The 14,374-nt window shown below is 37.5% G+C and overlaps 1 protein-coding gene across 3 annotated transcripts in view; it reads left to right on the forward strand.

Annotated features, from left to right (window-relative positions):
- RBPJ (recombination signal binding protein for immunoglobulin kappa J region) overlaps positions 1 to 14,374 on the forward strand; it is a 144,944-nt gene that overhangs the window by 105,810 nt on the left and 24,760 nt on the right. For all 3 annotated transcript variants that reach the window (XM_051789856.1, XM_051789854.1, XM_051789855.1), the window contains one exon: positions 13,770 to 13,808. Coding sequence is in view for 2 of the 3 variants with exons in the window: in XM_051789854.1 (XP_051645814.1) it covers positions 13,770 to 13,808 (39 nt within the window). In the remaining variant the exon portion in view is untranslated. The remainder of the gene's footprint in view (positions 1 to 13,769; positions 13,809 to 14,374) is intronic.

Here is a 14,374-nt window from a genome sequence, read left to right on the forward strand (position 1 = left end):
CAATATACTTGAGATTGATTAATTCTAGGATACTGGCAGCTCATTTTGCAAATTGGTGTAACCACATAATTCCTGAGTGATGAAATAAGAAAACATATGATATCTAGGAAGCCCTATAATTTTGTAAAACAGGTTGGTGCCAAATAGAGCTTTGTTAAAAAGTGTATGTATACACAGGTTTTAAGTCATCATTTTAACCTACTGAAGAGATTACTTTTATTTGCCTGTTTGGAAATTACTGTTTGCATGGAAACCTGCTTGGGACCTGATAACCTATTCTCTGCTTACCTACTGATACAGTTTTTGAATTGTTTTACAAGTCTAGAATCAGTGGATGAGATGTAGTTCATAGAAGTAAGCTTATAGAACTCTGGCAGTTTCCTTTTGATGAATATAAGGAGCTGCTTCCATATTACGCTTTGAAGGCTCGCAGTAGAGAAGTCGGAGGAAGAAGGGGAATTAAAGGAGAGGTACAGACTGTCATAATACTGTGTTAAAAAAATAAATAAAATTCTGTAAAAAAAGTTGACCAAAATGACTGAGTTGCTGAAGGAAGGAGATGGTAGGGAATTGTCTCCATTTCTTAGAGGTGTTTTTTAGAAGTGTAAAAATAAAGATACGTAAAAATGGCTCCTGAAACTTTTGCTTTGGAGGGTTAAGCACTGCATGTACTAGTGTTCAGAATACAGTTCCTAAAACAAGACTGGTGAAAGGAATGTTGGCATTTATTTATTTATTTATTTACATTATTTAAAATACAATGAAGTAAGTCTAAACTGAAGCTATGGGTGCACCAGGTTTTGAATAGTGCCCTGCTACTGAAGTGGGAGGTCACAATCTCCTCTGAGCGTGCCTTTTGATTGCACTCTGGTGGTGCTGGCCCTCAGTGGGTTTATGATTCGAATTTGTCTGTAGAAAGGTCTGACAAGTGCTGAATTTTGGTGTGTGAGGGTAGGTCAGTGTTGCCAGGGGGAAGCTGGCAGGCAAGACCTGTCTTGGTGGTTGCCGGTGAAGCCACAGTCCAACTTGCTTGCCTAGACCTAGCAAAGAGGTGGGAAAGGCATTTGAGACAGTGGGGACTTAAACTGTCGCATCAAGACTTGTCAGAGTTGGTCTGCTTAAACCTTAGAGAAGTTAGTTTACTTAGCTGTCATTTTACATTGTTCTGACTGCATTTGGAGTGAGTGTCTTATGACTCTCCTAAGCTAAACTTTGAATAAGGATGTTAGTCTTCTGGATCTCTTAATTATGCTTAAGACTTGGTTTTTGCAAGTCATTTTCCTTACAGAATTCTTCTGTATATTGTCTTACATTACAGTTATTTTCCTGTGAGAATTACAGCTTGCTTAGCTGCTCTTTCTGTGTAATCTGTTTTGGCTTCTGTTAAAATTCAATTTGCTTAGGTGAACAAACAGCTTTCTGCAACCAACACCACTGTTTCCCTGTCTCCTGCTTCCCCGTGTATTAGTGGTGTGACAGATTGATGGGCTGAATTAGTTCCCTCTGAAGGTCTGAGCTATGCAGGTGATGCAGGGGAAGCTGGTTGAGGAGCTTGCAGCAGGGACAGTAAACCCCTTAGAGACAGATTAGTCTATTCTCCTTGTTTTTCTGCTCAGAGAAAGCAGATACTGTGGTGGTGAACCTCCTTTGTTTATGAGTATAGAGTAAGAGAAAGCGCATGGAAAAGTGATTATCCTATTACTTTAATAGCGCAGTGGTTAGAAATCTTGAAGCTGACCAAAGACTGTCCCTGTCAAGAACCTGTTATCTTTTTAAGAGGTGTTCCAAAGAAATACATATTTACCTTTATGGTTAGTGAGGTTAGTCTGGCTTTTTTGGAATCTTCTGCCTTTGCAAGTTCAGTATGGTTCTTCACCACTTCCTTGCAAAATCATTCACAATTTCTCCTTCTGTTATGTATTTTTGGCGTTACAGTGAATGATGGCAATTCAGAGAAAACCATGAGCCTGAAGATTTTGTGCTTCTTTTTTATTCATTTTTTAAGTTGCCTTCTGCACAGAAGATGAATACTTATCTTCCAGTTAATTCAATATACAGGGGGACACTGTTCTTTGAACACTGCGGACATTCAGTCATTGAAATGAAGGTTGAGCAAATCCTTAGGTAGTATAGTATAGTGCAGGGCTCCCGTGTCAGTAAGAAAGTGGTTGAAAAAGTCTCCTCTTGTATCTAATTTGTGACTTTTTTCAAGTAATCGGGCAACAGGGATGATAGTTGATACATTTATTAAAGTTGTTTCCTCGTGCATCTAAAAGAAATATTTCTTCAGACTAAATCTTATTTGCAATCATGGGCAGATAGTAACTGTAAACAGCACTGCTTTAGTACTCAATAACTCTGTTCTTACCATGTTTAGAAATTTAATGTTTTAAAAGGCAGCCACTTGTTTTTTAAGGGCTCGCTGATGCTGAAATTATGGGTTAGTAGCAGATATAGAATCGCTTTCTTAGGAAATAAAAGTCAAGTTTGCCTGAGAAATATGTATTCAAAGGTGATGTGCAAGATGAGATCCAGGGGAAAATTTGCTGTATTAGATGGACAAGAAGAATCCCAATAATCCTAAGCTGAGCAAAGTAGTTGTCAGTGAAAGCTGTGACTGTGAGATGTTGTGAGTGCAAGCACAGCATGCTCGAGGTGGGTTTTATGTATCACCATTACTTTAGTAGTCAATTTTGTGAACTGTATGCAGGTGCTTTCCTTTTTCCAATTATCCCCTCATTTTTTTGGGGGAGGATGAAGGTAAAACTAATGAGTGCATTCCCTATGTAGTTGCAATATCTGAGCCAAATTATATTGTGTTTTAGGGACTGAGATTCTGTTGGTATGATGACTTTTCAAGCTGATAACTCTTTCAGTTGCTAAGGTAAGTGTGAGTAAATCTGCAGTTTTCACTGAACATTTGAGCCAATGTTATTGGGAAGTTAATAAAAGAGAAATAATAGCATGTGAATATGAAAGAATATTAATAAATGGAGTAATCTTTTTTTTGTTGTTGTTTCTCACATTCTGCACCACTCCAACGCTTTAATGGTATCCTTTGAGTTGATAGAACTACTGACTTCTTGCAGCAGGTGCCTACAACTAAGGCAAAGGCAGGGAAAACACACTTCCAGATGTATGTTTAGGCACTTCCTCATTAAATAAGCTGTCATTACTGACTTTCTTGCCTCAGTGTGGCAGAGCTGTGTGAATTCTGTCTGGATTAAAATTATGTCCTGTTTGGACCAGACCTTTGACTTTTACAGTCATATAAAGGCATAGTGATGACTGCATGAAGTTTTTTTCCAAATGTAGGCAGACTGCAATGAAGAAGCGAATTTTTTTTACTTTCTGTAAGTTTTTTTGGAAGTGAGCCTGTTTACTGATATGGAGCAAGCTGTATTTAAATTTCAGTTATGGTTCTCTGATTTTATGGGGATTGGAAAAGAGAGAGGACAATAATGAAAGCAACGTGGGAGGATAAAAGCGGATCAGAAAAGGGAGAGGGAGTTTCTCATTGAACCAGTGACTTGCAGTGAGAGGGCGTGACTAAATGAAGCAGAGCTTTTTCTGTTGTATTTTTGTCAGTATTTTTTGATATAGTGCCAAAATTGTATACAGTGCTGTGGAGCAGAAGACTTGTTTCAAACACATAATATGTTCCCTGTGTTGGAGGACTTAAATTCTTTAGGTGTAGTCGGGAGCAGTACAGGATAATGCAGTACAAAGATATGATAGTGCATGGTTGCTGGCATTCACCCTGGAGCAGGTGGGTCTTTTTTGGTGTTTCTTTTCGTTGAAGAGGGAAAATGTTTTGTGTATTGATCAAAAACTTTCTGGTTTTGTGATTTCAGGGGCTGCTGTGCCCCCTACTTCCAAAGAGTCACAGTGCAGTTGGACCACCCATCATTTGCTCTTTACAGAGGAGAAAGGGACTTTAGGAGTAGGAGAAATGCTAGCATTGTTCATATCCCTTAGACATTCTTGATTGGTGAGATTTTAATGAATTTTATCTCCTTTTGTAGGATGAATAAGAAAGAGGGTACATTGGGTCAGTATATTTCAAAGCAGATTGGTTGAGGTTAGTTCTTTGTATGTGACTACAAAAACTGTATTTATTTTTTAAAAAGAGTTAGCTTTTAGTTCAACTCCTAATCTTCAGGATGAAGTCTTTAGGGCGATATTTATTACGGTAGGCACCCTGATGAGAATCAGGGCCTAAGTGCTGCTGGCAGGCAAAAGTGAGAGCGATTTGGTGGCTGCACGTGACTCTGTTAGTGGTTGTGTTCGTCCTGAGGGATGAACCAGCCTGCGGGTGATGGGTGAGCTGGAAACTGTCAGTCTCTTTGGTGACTTCATCAGCATCGTGCTTATGAACACAGTTGTGTCTGCAGGGAACAACAGAGGAGACAGGTGTCATTTCTTCAGCAGTTTCTGTACCTCAGGTGTGTGATCATGTAGAAAGAACAAGACCATAAAATGTTTAGGATATGAGTAATCTAGGGATTTAAAAACTGCTTACTCTATGATACTACACAGATAAAGCCACCGTAATTAGGGATACAGGGTAGACTGGGTCATTGCATATGGCATTAAGTTACAACAACCTACAAAAATCAGTGGAGGGCAAAAAGCCCCAAAATCTTGCGGGACATGGAGGGGGGGGTAGCCTGAGAAAAGTACATGTGCTCAGAACTTTGTGAAGAATGAAGGTTGTGTGGAGTTGTAGGCTATGGAGTATAAAGTGGCTGAGAGAAGAACTACTTCATCACCTGTCCTTTCTTTTGGCAATATAAGCTTGTTTATTTTAGTTCTTTTGGTTTGTGTTTCCAGTGTGGTGTTTGTTTAGCGCTGAATGTTACTGGTAGTAAAACTGCTTCTGTTTCCCATAATGATCAGACTTGTGGATATTGAACGCATTTTTGTTTTGGAGAAGACAAAATTTTCCTTCTGAAGGCTTTGTTTTAGCCATTGTATGGTTCATTTATTTAATATCTTCATCCATGGAAAAGATAAATGTGAAATGTTCTGTTTGAGCATAAGTAATTGCTTGTGTTTACTTCCATGTTGACTGAATTCATATATACAATTATATGTCTTTTGCACTAATCTCTTAGAAATTGTTTCCTTTAGGTGCTTCGATTTTTGTTTTTCTTAATCATGTTAAATCTGTAGGACATCATTTTTTTAAACTGTGCATTTTTACCATTGGCAATTCATAGCAGTGCACTATTTTCAGCTTCATTTAAAAAATAAAGGATATCGCTGCGGAATAGGGTGCACTTATAGAAATCAAATGCATCAGTTATTTCCAACAGCAAACATATTAAAAGTGATGTAAATCAAAACTGCTATATGAAATTTTATGGTGGTCTTATGTGCCAGCTCATGCTGGATCATAAATGGTCAATTTTTTGAATACATAGGAATTCTCTTTGGGTCCATGAACCCACCACATGGGATAATGTTTCCTACTGACAGATGATCTTTTCCCTTGGGAGTTGTGCTCTAAAATGTTTGTAATAGACTATGGTTGTAGGTGAATGCACAGAAATATTTTCAGTATTTGCATTTTGTCTTCGCCAAAATCTGTGCACCAGAAAATATACTTTCATTAACAGAAAAATCCTATATTTTAAAATGTACATCTGCTGCTTTGCTTCTGTTAGTGTAACATGTTATCCTAAATGCAGAAATCTGCAGAACTAAATCAAGTCTGATGTGGGGTAGCTGAGTCTTACCAGGTTGTAGTGTAGGTTTGTAGTGTGCTGTTTAATCTGAATGAAACGTTTCTAACAAATGGCAAATTAAGGGATTGCTCCTGAGAACTATTCAGTGTGTCTTGTACATGGGCACTGTTGCATGTGTTGGCTTGGATAATTTTAAGCGTATTTTATGTCCATGAGTATGAACTTCCCTCAGTGCTTCTTCAGTTCTTCACCGATTTGTCTTTGGTAAGCAAACTGAAGCTGGAAATGGGCAGAGGATAGAGAATTAAAAGAAAAAGAGAAAACAGAGTCCCAGAGTGCTACTTGAATCTGTCTCTTTCAGCTTTTTTCAGAAGACGTCTCTGTTAGCAACTGAAAAGGAATACTTGTATATTAATCCTCAAACTTTAAATGAAAACCTCAGTATTTCACTTTCCTAGATCTTAGATAACTTCAGTAGACCAAGTAAACATTTACATCTCATACTGGTGAGCCTGTAGTTTAGTAGGTTTTTCGTAAGTGATCACAAAGCAACTCGAAATTAATTCTTTGAAAAGTATTTTTGTTTCTTATGGTAAAAAGTAATAGGCCCTGTTATAATGAGGGTTGGAACTTAACTTGAGCCTCTCACCAAACTTCATTGTCACTTCGTATCGTTGGAGAGCAGAGGTCATATTTTCTTACGTTCATTCTTTCTGAATTACATAGTGTATTCTGAAATGTCTCTAGAAACTATGTGAAAGTCTGAAATTCTTTTCATTAAACTTCTATTTGAAGCATTATTTCCCTCAGATCTCCTCTGGGGAAGTAAAAACTTCCCTTAGTCACTATTCTGTATTTAATTTAATCCTGATCATCTCAAGCCCCTGGCAAGCCTGTGCACAGCACTCTGTGTTTATTCAAGAGCTTTGTTTAAGGCAAGTGGGACTTACTACTCAGTGAGTCTCTGGGTCTTGTACTACCCTAGTTTAGTGATTACCATATCTTATTTGTGACAGTGTTGAGACATCTGTGCTGCAGGAGACGGAACTGAAACCATTGAACTGAGCACTGTGGGGTAACTTCCTTCCAGGGAAGTTTCCTTGTGACACTTGTCTGGAGATGGTTTCCAAAATCTGTACTGAGGTATTACAGTCATCTCTTGTAGCTTATTAAAGAGTTCTTCTGATATGTTCTGCAGCAAATACTGTGACATGCTATGATATAACAGGACTAATAGAGAATTGATTTCGCTGTTCGGGAATGATGTAGGCCTTTGGTAGATAGTTAAAAGCACCAACAAGTGTGTATGTCCAGTTGGAAATGATCTGGCAGTCAGATGTTTGGGGGTGAAACTTTTCCAATGAACAGGAAACTTTTTGCCCATGCTGAAAGCATCCATGTTTTTTTCTCATTCTACTGGGTTTGGCTGGGATAGAGTTAATTTTCTTCATAGCAGCTGTTACGATGCTGTGTTCTTTGTGACCAGAACAGTGTTGATAACACACTGATATTTTAGCTCTTGCTGAACGTGTTTGCACAGCGTCAAGGCCTTTTCTCTTTCTCATTCTACCCGGTGTCCTTCCCCCCACAGTGACTGAGGGGTGTACCAGATATTGGGAGGGGACACAACCAGGCAGATGACCCATAATAACTAAGAGATATTCCTTGCCTTATAATGTCATGTTCAGCAATAAACTGGAGAAGAGGGAGGTTTAAGAGAGGTTACCCAGCTTTTGCTTGGGAACTGGCTAGTTGTCGGTCTGTTCGTGGGAAGTGGTGAGTGTTTGGCTTATTGTTTCTCTCTTCTTCCACTTCTCTTTTGTTTCTTAAACAATTTTATTATCTCAACCTACAAGTTTTCTTGCTCTTTATTCATACTTTTCTCTTCACTTGTGTGATGGCAGGGGGAGATAAGCATCTGAGTGGTGTTTAGTTGCCTGCTGGGCAGTTAAGCACCACCTGATCTCTTCATACTCTTGAAAGTATGAATAGAAAGAAAATAGATCTCAACACATGGATATCTGCTATAACTGTAAAATAGAATCATAGCATAGTTTGTTTTGAATGGAACCTTTAAAGGTCATCTAGTCCAAACTCCCCATGGTGAGCAAGGACATCTTCAGTTAGATCAGGTTGCTCAGAGGCCTGTCGAACTGGACCTTGAATGTTTCGAGGGATGGGGCATCTACCAGCTCTCTGGGCAGGCTGTCTTTGTATAATATATTTTTGCATTCTTCAGGGTAAGGCAAGTATTTGCTTTTCTTTTCAATGTTAAGACACCAGGAAAACTTTTGTCACGAAAAAGTCGACACAGAAAACAGTAACTGTAGTGTATTTTTACCAGTCTTTGTATATTCTGGTGTAAAAGCTGAATGTTTTGCCTTGCCACAGGCTTTTCTGGTACCCATTGCCCATAGAGTTCTCAGGTCCATTTATTTCACTTAGCAACTCTTCTATGTCTTCCCGTTCTTAGTCCTCACTGTTTCTGCTGCTCCCCCCATGTTGGCCTCTCCAATACACTCACTTTCTGCTCAGCTGTTGTTCCTGCTGTAGTCAAATTTGACAACTCCCTTTTGCCTTTTGCTTCTCTGGAGAGCATTATTTACAAAAAGATCCATGCTATTCCTACTAGATGCCAAAACGTGTCAGTCTGTAAGCCAAGTAGAATTTCTAATTGCTGAAGTTTGTCTCTATTTGAATGTTGTGGAAATATTTTTTCAAGGCTTCTCTGCTCGGTAAGTAAAGGTGAATGGACTTTTTTCAGGGACTGTAAAAAGGATGTTGTTGGCTGAAGACCAGTACCGGAAAATTTAAAGTTCATATTCCAGGCAGGAGGATGCTAGAGCTGTTCAGTGACCACAGATCTGCAGTCAGAGTTGAGGATGGGATAGCATGTGATTTTTATAGAGGGTTTTTTTCCATAATTTTTTTTTCTGGCAGATAACAAAACTGTTGTGCTTAATTTTCATTTACTAATTTTTCCATTCAAAATTGACTTGACACATAGAACTATTCAACAAAAAAATTCAGCCAAAATAGTTATCTCTGGAAAATAAGTTTGGTATTTTTAGTAGAGGCACATAACTACTGATAGATTTCTTTGTGCTCCTTTGTAGATGATGGAAACAGTGAAAATTCATCCTCCTGCAGCCATAGAAAATTATATTATAGTACATGTTGTATCTGAGCTAGGAATTCCAAATAGGATTTGACATTGTTATTGTCTGAAAACATTTGAAATTTACATTTTGCCATGTGTTTACCTGAAAATATTAAAAGTTTGAGTAAAACTAGCTACTGTACTTCCAAGATTAATAATAATGTTAGTGCACTTGCTCGCTTCCGTAGTTGCTTGAAAGGGCAACGAAGAGGTAAAAATAAAAAAAGTATGCTCACTTCCATTTCTGTGAATGGAGAAAGGAGGTTTAAATGTCAAACTGGGACTTGCTAAATGAAAAGTATGCAATTGAAAAGAGGAGTTATTTGGGATGTGATGTGGGAGAAAAGCTATGCCTACAGTGCAAAATGTGGAAGTGAAATTAATTGATGCAAAGCATCAGAAGACAAATAAAATACATGAAATAACAGCATACTAACTAGTGGTTGAAGAAAATATGGGACTGGGAAAAGAATTATTAGGACAAGTATAACTTGCTCCAACAGCAAGTGGTTACAGTGTGACTAATGCTTGCACTCGTATTTCCAGTGCAGGGTCTTAGGGAATACTTACAGAATGCAGTTTGAACTGATTTGAATGAAACAGCAGCTTGACTGCATGTCCAGAATCCCCATAGAGGACACCTGAAACAGCAGTTAGTCTTGGATAGTAAAAAAAAAAAACAAAAAAAAAAAAACAACAGGAAAGGAAAGAAACTTGGTGAGCATTCAGGTATAATGGTACATATCTTGTAAGTAGGATTTCAAATGATGTATATTTATCTTGTCTAATAACCACTGTAGGAATAGAACTATGATACATTTTTAATTTCCTCCCTTGTACATTTTTGTTATCCATCAATCTGCATATTTTTCAAGATGTAAAGAAAGGAGAAATAGAAATACTCAGTGTAAAAAAAGAAATTCCATAACAGTGAAAGCCAGTGAAAACCTACTCTAGAAAAGTGTTGTGGTCTGTGTCATCTCTGACAGGTAACCTTGTGATGTCTGAACTGGCTCTTTTTTCAATATGCCAGTCAAATATGAAAGTTTGAAATAGCAACAATCACAGCTTGTGCAATGTCTGTCATTTAGTACAAAACCATACATATAATGTGTTTCTTGCACTTTCATCTGTCTTAACATCAGAAAAATTAAAAAGCCTCTTAGTCTTTTCTTCTGTGTAGCAGTTGAAGATTGTTTCTGTCCTTCAGGTCGTGTTGTCAGTACACATCTCTACGTCAGTTTATGAACATATGGGAAGAGTGAACCAGATAAACCATTAAATAAAATGCATGTGATACTTTTTTTTTTGAATTTTTGTGTCTAGTTTGTATATCTGAGTTTTGTAGTGTGACTGAAACTCTGACATGCTGGATGCAGTTGCTGCTTTGGTTCATAGGAGTATACATGCTGGACTGTGCCTGCTAGTCATCAGTAATGGATGAATAAGGAAAGAATATGCAAGGCAGGGTAAATATAGACTGGTTTGGGGTTTTTTCCTCCTGATACATTTTTGCTGCTGGTAGAACATGGTTTAGGTTTTCCTGAGAACAAGGTTGTAAAATAGGTTATTATACTTAATGGAGTTTTGTAGCTGACTTCTGTTTAATCTTTTAAGTCCACTTCTGCTTTCAGCCTCCACAATATACTCTAGCAATATGTTTCACAGCTCAGTTTTAACAGTACTTTTAGAGCAAGGAGAAAAAAAAATTCTAAAATTAAATTTTCAGATAGTAGAAATATTTCCCATTTCCTGTGTTTATGAGACAGAGAGAATAACCATCTCCTTTTTACATTTTGCATACCTTTTATTAGTCTCTTATGTCATTGCATCAGTTTGTCACTTTTCTCTCATGCTCTCACTGAAGGCTGAGGTTTTATCCAATTGCATATGAAAACTATTGATTATCCATACTGACTTTTGTGTATCTTTTTTATCTTGAGATAACTTTTTTCCACTGCTTCAAGTTTTCTGAATTGTGGGGGTGTGGCAGAATAATGCCATGACATGGCGATGTTTGCATTTCCTATTCTATTCCTAATCATTTTTAAATTCTACCTTCTTTGGCTGTTGCTGTTTAACTAGGGAGGTGAATATTTATGGGATCATTGAAATGATTTTGAGATGGTAGAGAAAGTGCTGATCATTGACACCATCAGTCATCTGTTGCGATAACATTACTGAGGAAAAATAGCTGAATTTATTTAGAAACAGCTAGAAATAGGACTTAAAGTAAATATCAAGATGCAGCGTCCTCCTGTTCTACCTCTCCCTCTAATGTATATTGAAAGAATAATGAAAGATCTGCACAATTTACTTTACATCATCTCTTTGGAAGGTTCGTGTTGCTAAGGATAGCATTATGTGTGTTCACAAGTTGATTGCAGTGACATGATTAACTTTATTTCGGATGGGGGAGGCTAGGGAAAGCTGGTGTGTGATTTAGAAAGGTACTACACTGAGCATCAGATCAGAGTTTACCCTGTGCATCTTCAGGGTGACTCAGTGCTTTAGCTCTGTCTCTGAAGAATGGGGATTTTGGTACTTCTCTCCTGTGCTGTATATTCAGAATTCGACTAAGGAAGAAGATGAAGTTTATTTCTTTAAGTAATTGCAGCTGTGCTGTGCAGATGCTTTGTTAATTAAACTCTTTTTAACAATAAGCATTTGTGCAAGGGGAACGTATCTCCTGCTCTCAGGAGTTCTGCAAAGGTACATGTTGCATTAGGGCAGTGTGTGGTTTTTGTCTGTAAGGGGTTTTTTTGTGTTAATGCAGTTTCTGATATACTTGGGTCCTCATCTTGGGTTGTATCTGTTTGACCACAGTACAGGGAAGTGTGGTGTGCATAGTGCCCTCTTTGCTTCAAAATAAGTAACTCTTAATGTTTTTTCATGGTGAATCGAAGTGCACAGAGGGATTGAAACAAAGACTGTAGTTCTGCTCAAAAGCAGGGAGCTAATCCATAGGGATGTTGTTTGTCTGTAGAGTATTGCTTAAAGGTAATCTGTTGTCTAGTCAGTGAGTCACAGACAGTCGAACCTCTGCCAGACAGACTGATCCTGGGTCTTCAGGGGAAAACTGCAACTACACAGATGGTACTAAGGAGGTGGGATACACACACCTACTCACACTGTTATCCAGGGAAAATCTGAGGCACAAGGTATACTCAGGAGATGAAGCAAGGCATATCCTGGAAAGATAAGTGTTAGAAGCAGAAGGGCTTTGGATGTAACTTCCCCACTGCCAAACTGCAAAGCTTTTTGGTGTTTGTAGTTACCTTTCTGCATTACAAATATGACAATGCAGTGATACATACCACAGAGAAAAAGATAAATGAAATTTGTGTCCAGTACACCTCAAAATTTAAAATACATAAAAACAAATCTTTCAGCAAGAATTTTGGTTTCATTTTTTCATTTAAAGTTAAAATAAAGCCAGAGAAGTGAACAGTACACTAACAACAACAAAGTAAAACATGAAACGAACTTCTGTAGTTGGAAAAATAAATTTTTGTTTCATTGTTTAAGCTGAAAAAAAATAATTTGACTTCATGTTGTTTATTCAGTTCCTCTGTGTCGAGTGGACTGCCAGTACTTTAGAAGACTAATTTCTCAAGTCTTGAAAAATAACTTTTAAAATTTTCTGAATGTTACCACTGTCTTTTCAGGAGAGTGCTATTTTGCTCAACTATATGTGGTAATAGTTATGTAATTATACATTTGTATGTTTCTGGAATTACTGAAATTAAATTGGAATGTATGAAATCATTCCACCACCAGTTGCTGTAGAGTCCAGGACAGATCCACTGCACGGACAGGGGAATTTCCTTTCACATTACTTAGTGATCAAGTTCTTGTCCTACGGAGCCTCCAACACTGTTGTAGGGAAATAGTAGGAGATGGTTCTTTTCTCTATCCAGGGAGCACAAAGGGAAAGATATGCCCACTTAAAAAACATTTTGGCAAATTATAGAGGTATTTATGAACACTGGCATCGAAAGCACAGCCTCTTAGGTCTCAGTTTATTTTTAGGTAGAAAGGTGTTAAGATAAGCCTGCCTTTTTGTTTTGCTTTGTGGGTTTTTGTATTCTCTTCTTTTTCCTCTTTTTGTCATCATTTTAGCTTGTGGTTATACTTCCTTACCAGGTTGAGCAGATGTACATTGCTGGGTACAGTCTTCCTTTTTGTAGATCTTTTACCTAACCATTTTGGCTTAATCTGAGGATGTTTTTGATAATAAAAATGTTTCTACAGTGTGTAAATTTGGTGTCCTATGTAAATAAAGACTTTTGTGGAAAGTCTTACCTTTCTATAAAGAGTGTTTTCTCTCTCAAGAATGGTGTTAAAGCACTGAAGGAAGTACAGCTGTCTCAAAACACTTTATGGCTAAAAAATGTTGAGTGTATAGCAGGCTATTTATGGATCAAGCTTAGCTACATTCCATAGGAAATAGATTTTCCCTATAGTTCTGTACTGGCATTTATGAAATACATTGTCATCCTTTTTGTAAGAAGTCATGAAGGAAAAACAGATTTTTGAGAAATTGTCCTGATCGGAAGCATTCACTGTGATTTGTCACCTCAGAGATGTCTGTTAATTTTTGTATGTTGATAATAAGTACTTGTTGTTGGCACTTCTGGTCAATTCTATGGCAAAGATCTCCTGGTTTTTTACATTCCTGTCGTATCTGAACTTTTCAAAAGCAATTGTGAAGGAAACCGTGAATTAACAAAGAAAATTATGTACTGTTCCAAATAAAATCCTCTGCTGTTGTAGGAAAAGCTGCTGTGAGGAGGTGGTTGATATTTTGATACCAAATTCCAATACAATTTCAAAAATTGTAAAATTGAGATTGTATCTCACTGTCAAATTATGGCTAAATCCTTTTGTTTTAAATTAGTAATTTCTTCTTTTTTCAGGAAATTCGGAGAGCGACCTCAACCGAAACGGCTCACCAGGTAAGCGTTAAAGAAACTCTGTGTTTAACAATTTTCTGAAGTTATCCTTTTCATTCTCAGAAGAATTTCTAAGTTAAAAATTTGTGGCTTGCTAATCCTAGAATTGTAAATATCAAAGCTTTTCTATTAGATATGCAATCATTAACCAGAAATATAATTTCAAACAGAGTGGCTTGTTTTTAATATGAAACTCAAAATGACGTTTTTAGAAATGGCGTTGGCTTTACATCAGGTATCGTAGATTATTCAGTAGGATGTGAATCTGCTTAGTTTTAAATCACTGGGAGTGAGCTGATTTTGTTTCTTGGTTAAAAGTGCCTTCTGAGGTCATGTAAAGTAACACTTCTTGCTTCCCAAACTGAACACAGTGCTGAGGGGGAGTGATCTTAACCAATTTTTGGTGAAACCTAAACAGTCAGAGAGAGTATCAAATAGTACTGTCCAGGCAATCCATTCTGAAAACTGCTTAGAGTGACTGGAACGCAGTGCCTGATTTGCTCCTGGTCTGCCTTGGAAGTATTTACACCAGAAACTGTTAAGTAGTCACCTTTCTTCTCAAACTGCTG

Source organism: Manacus candei, unplaced genomic scaffold, assembly GCF_025592945.1.
Source record: "Manacus candei isolate 608988 ecotype Guabito, Panama unplaced genomic scaffold, ASM2559294v1 h1tg000028l, whole genome shotgun sequence".
NCBI classification, from domain to species: domain Eukaryota; kingdom Metazoa; phylum Chordata; class Aves; order Passeriformes; family Pipridae; genus Manacus; species Manacus candei.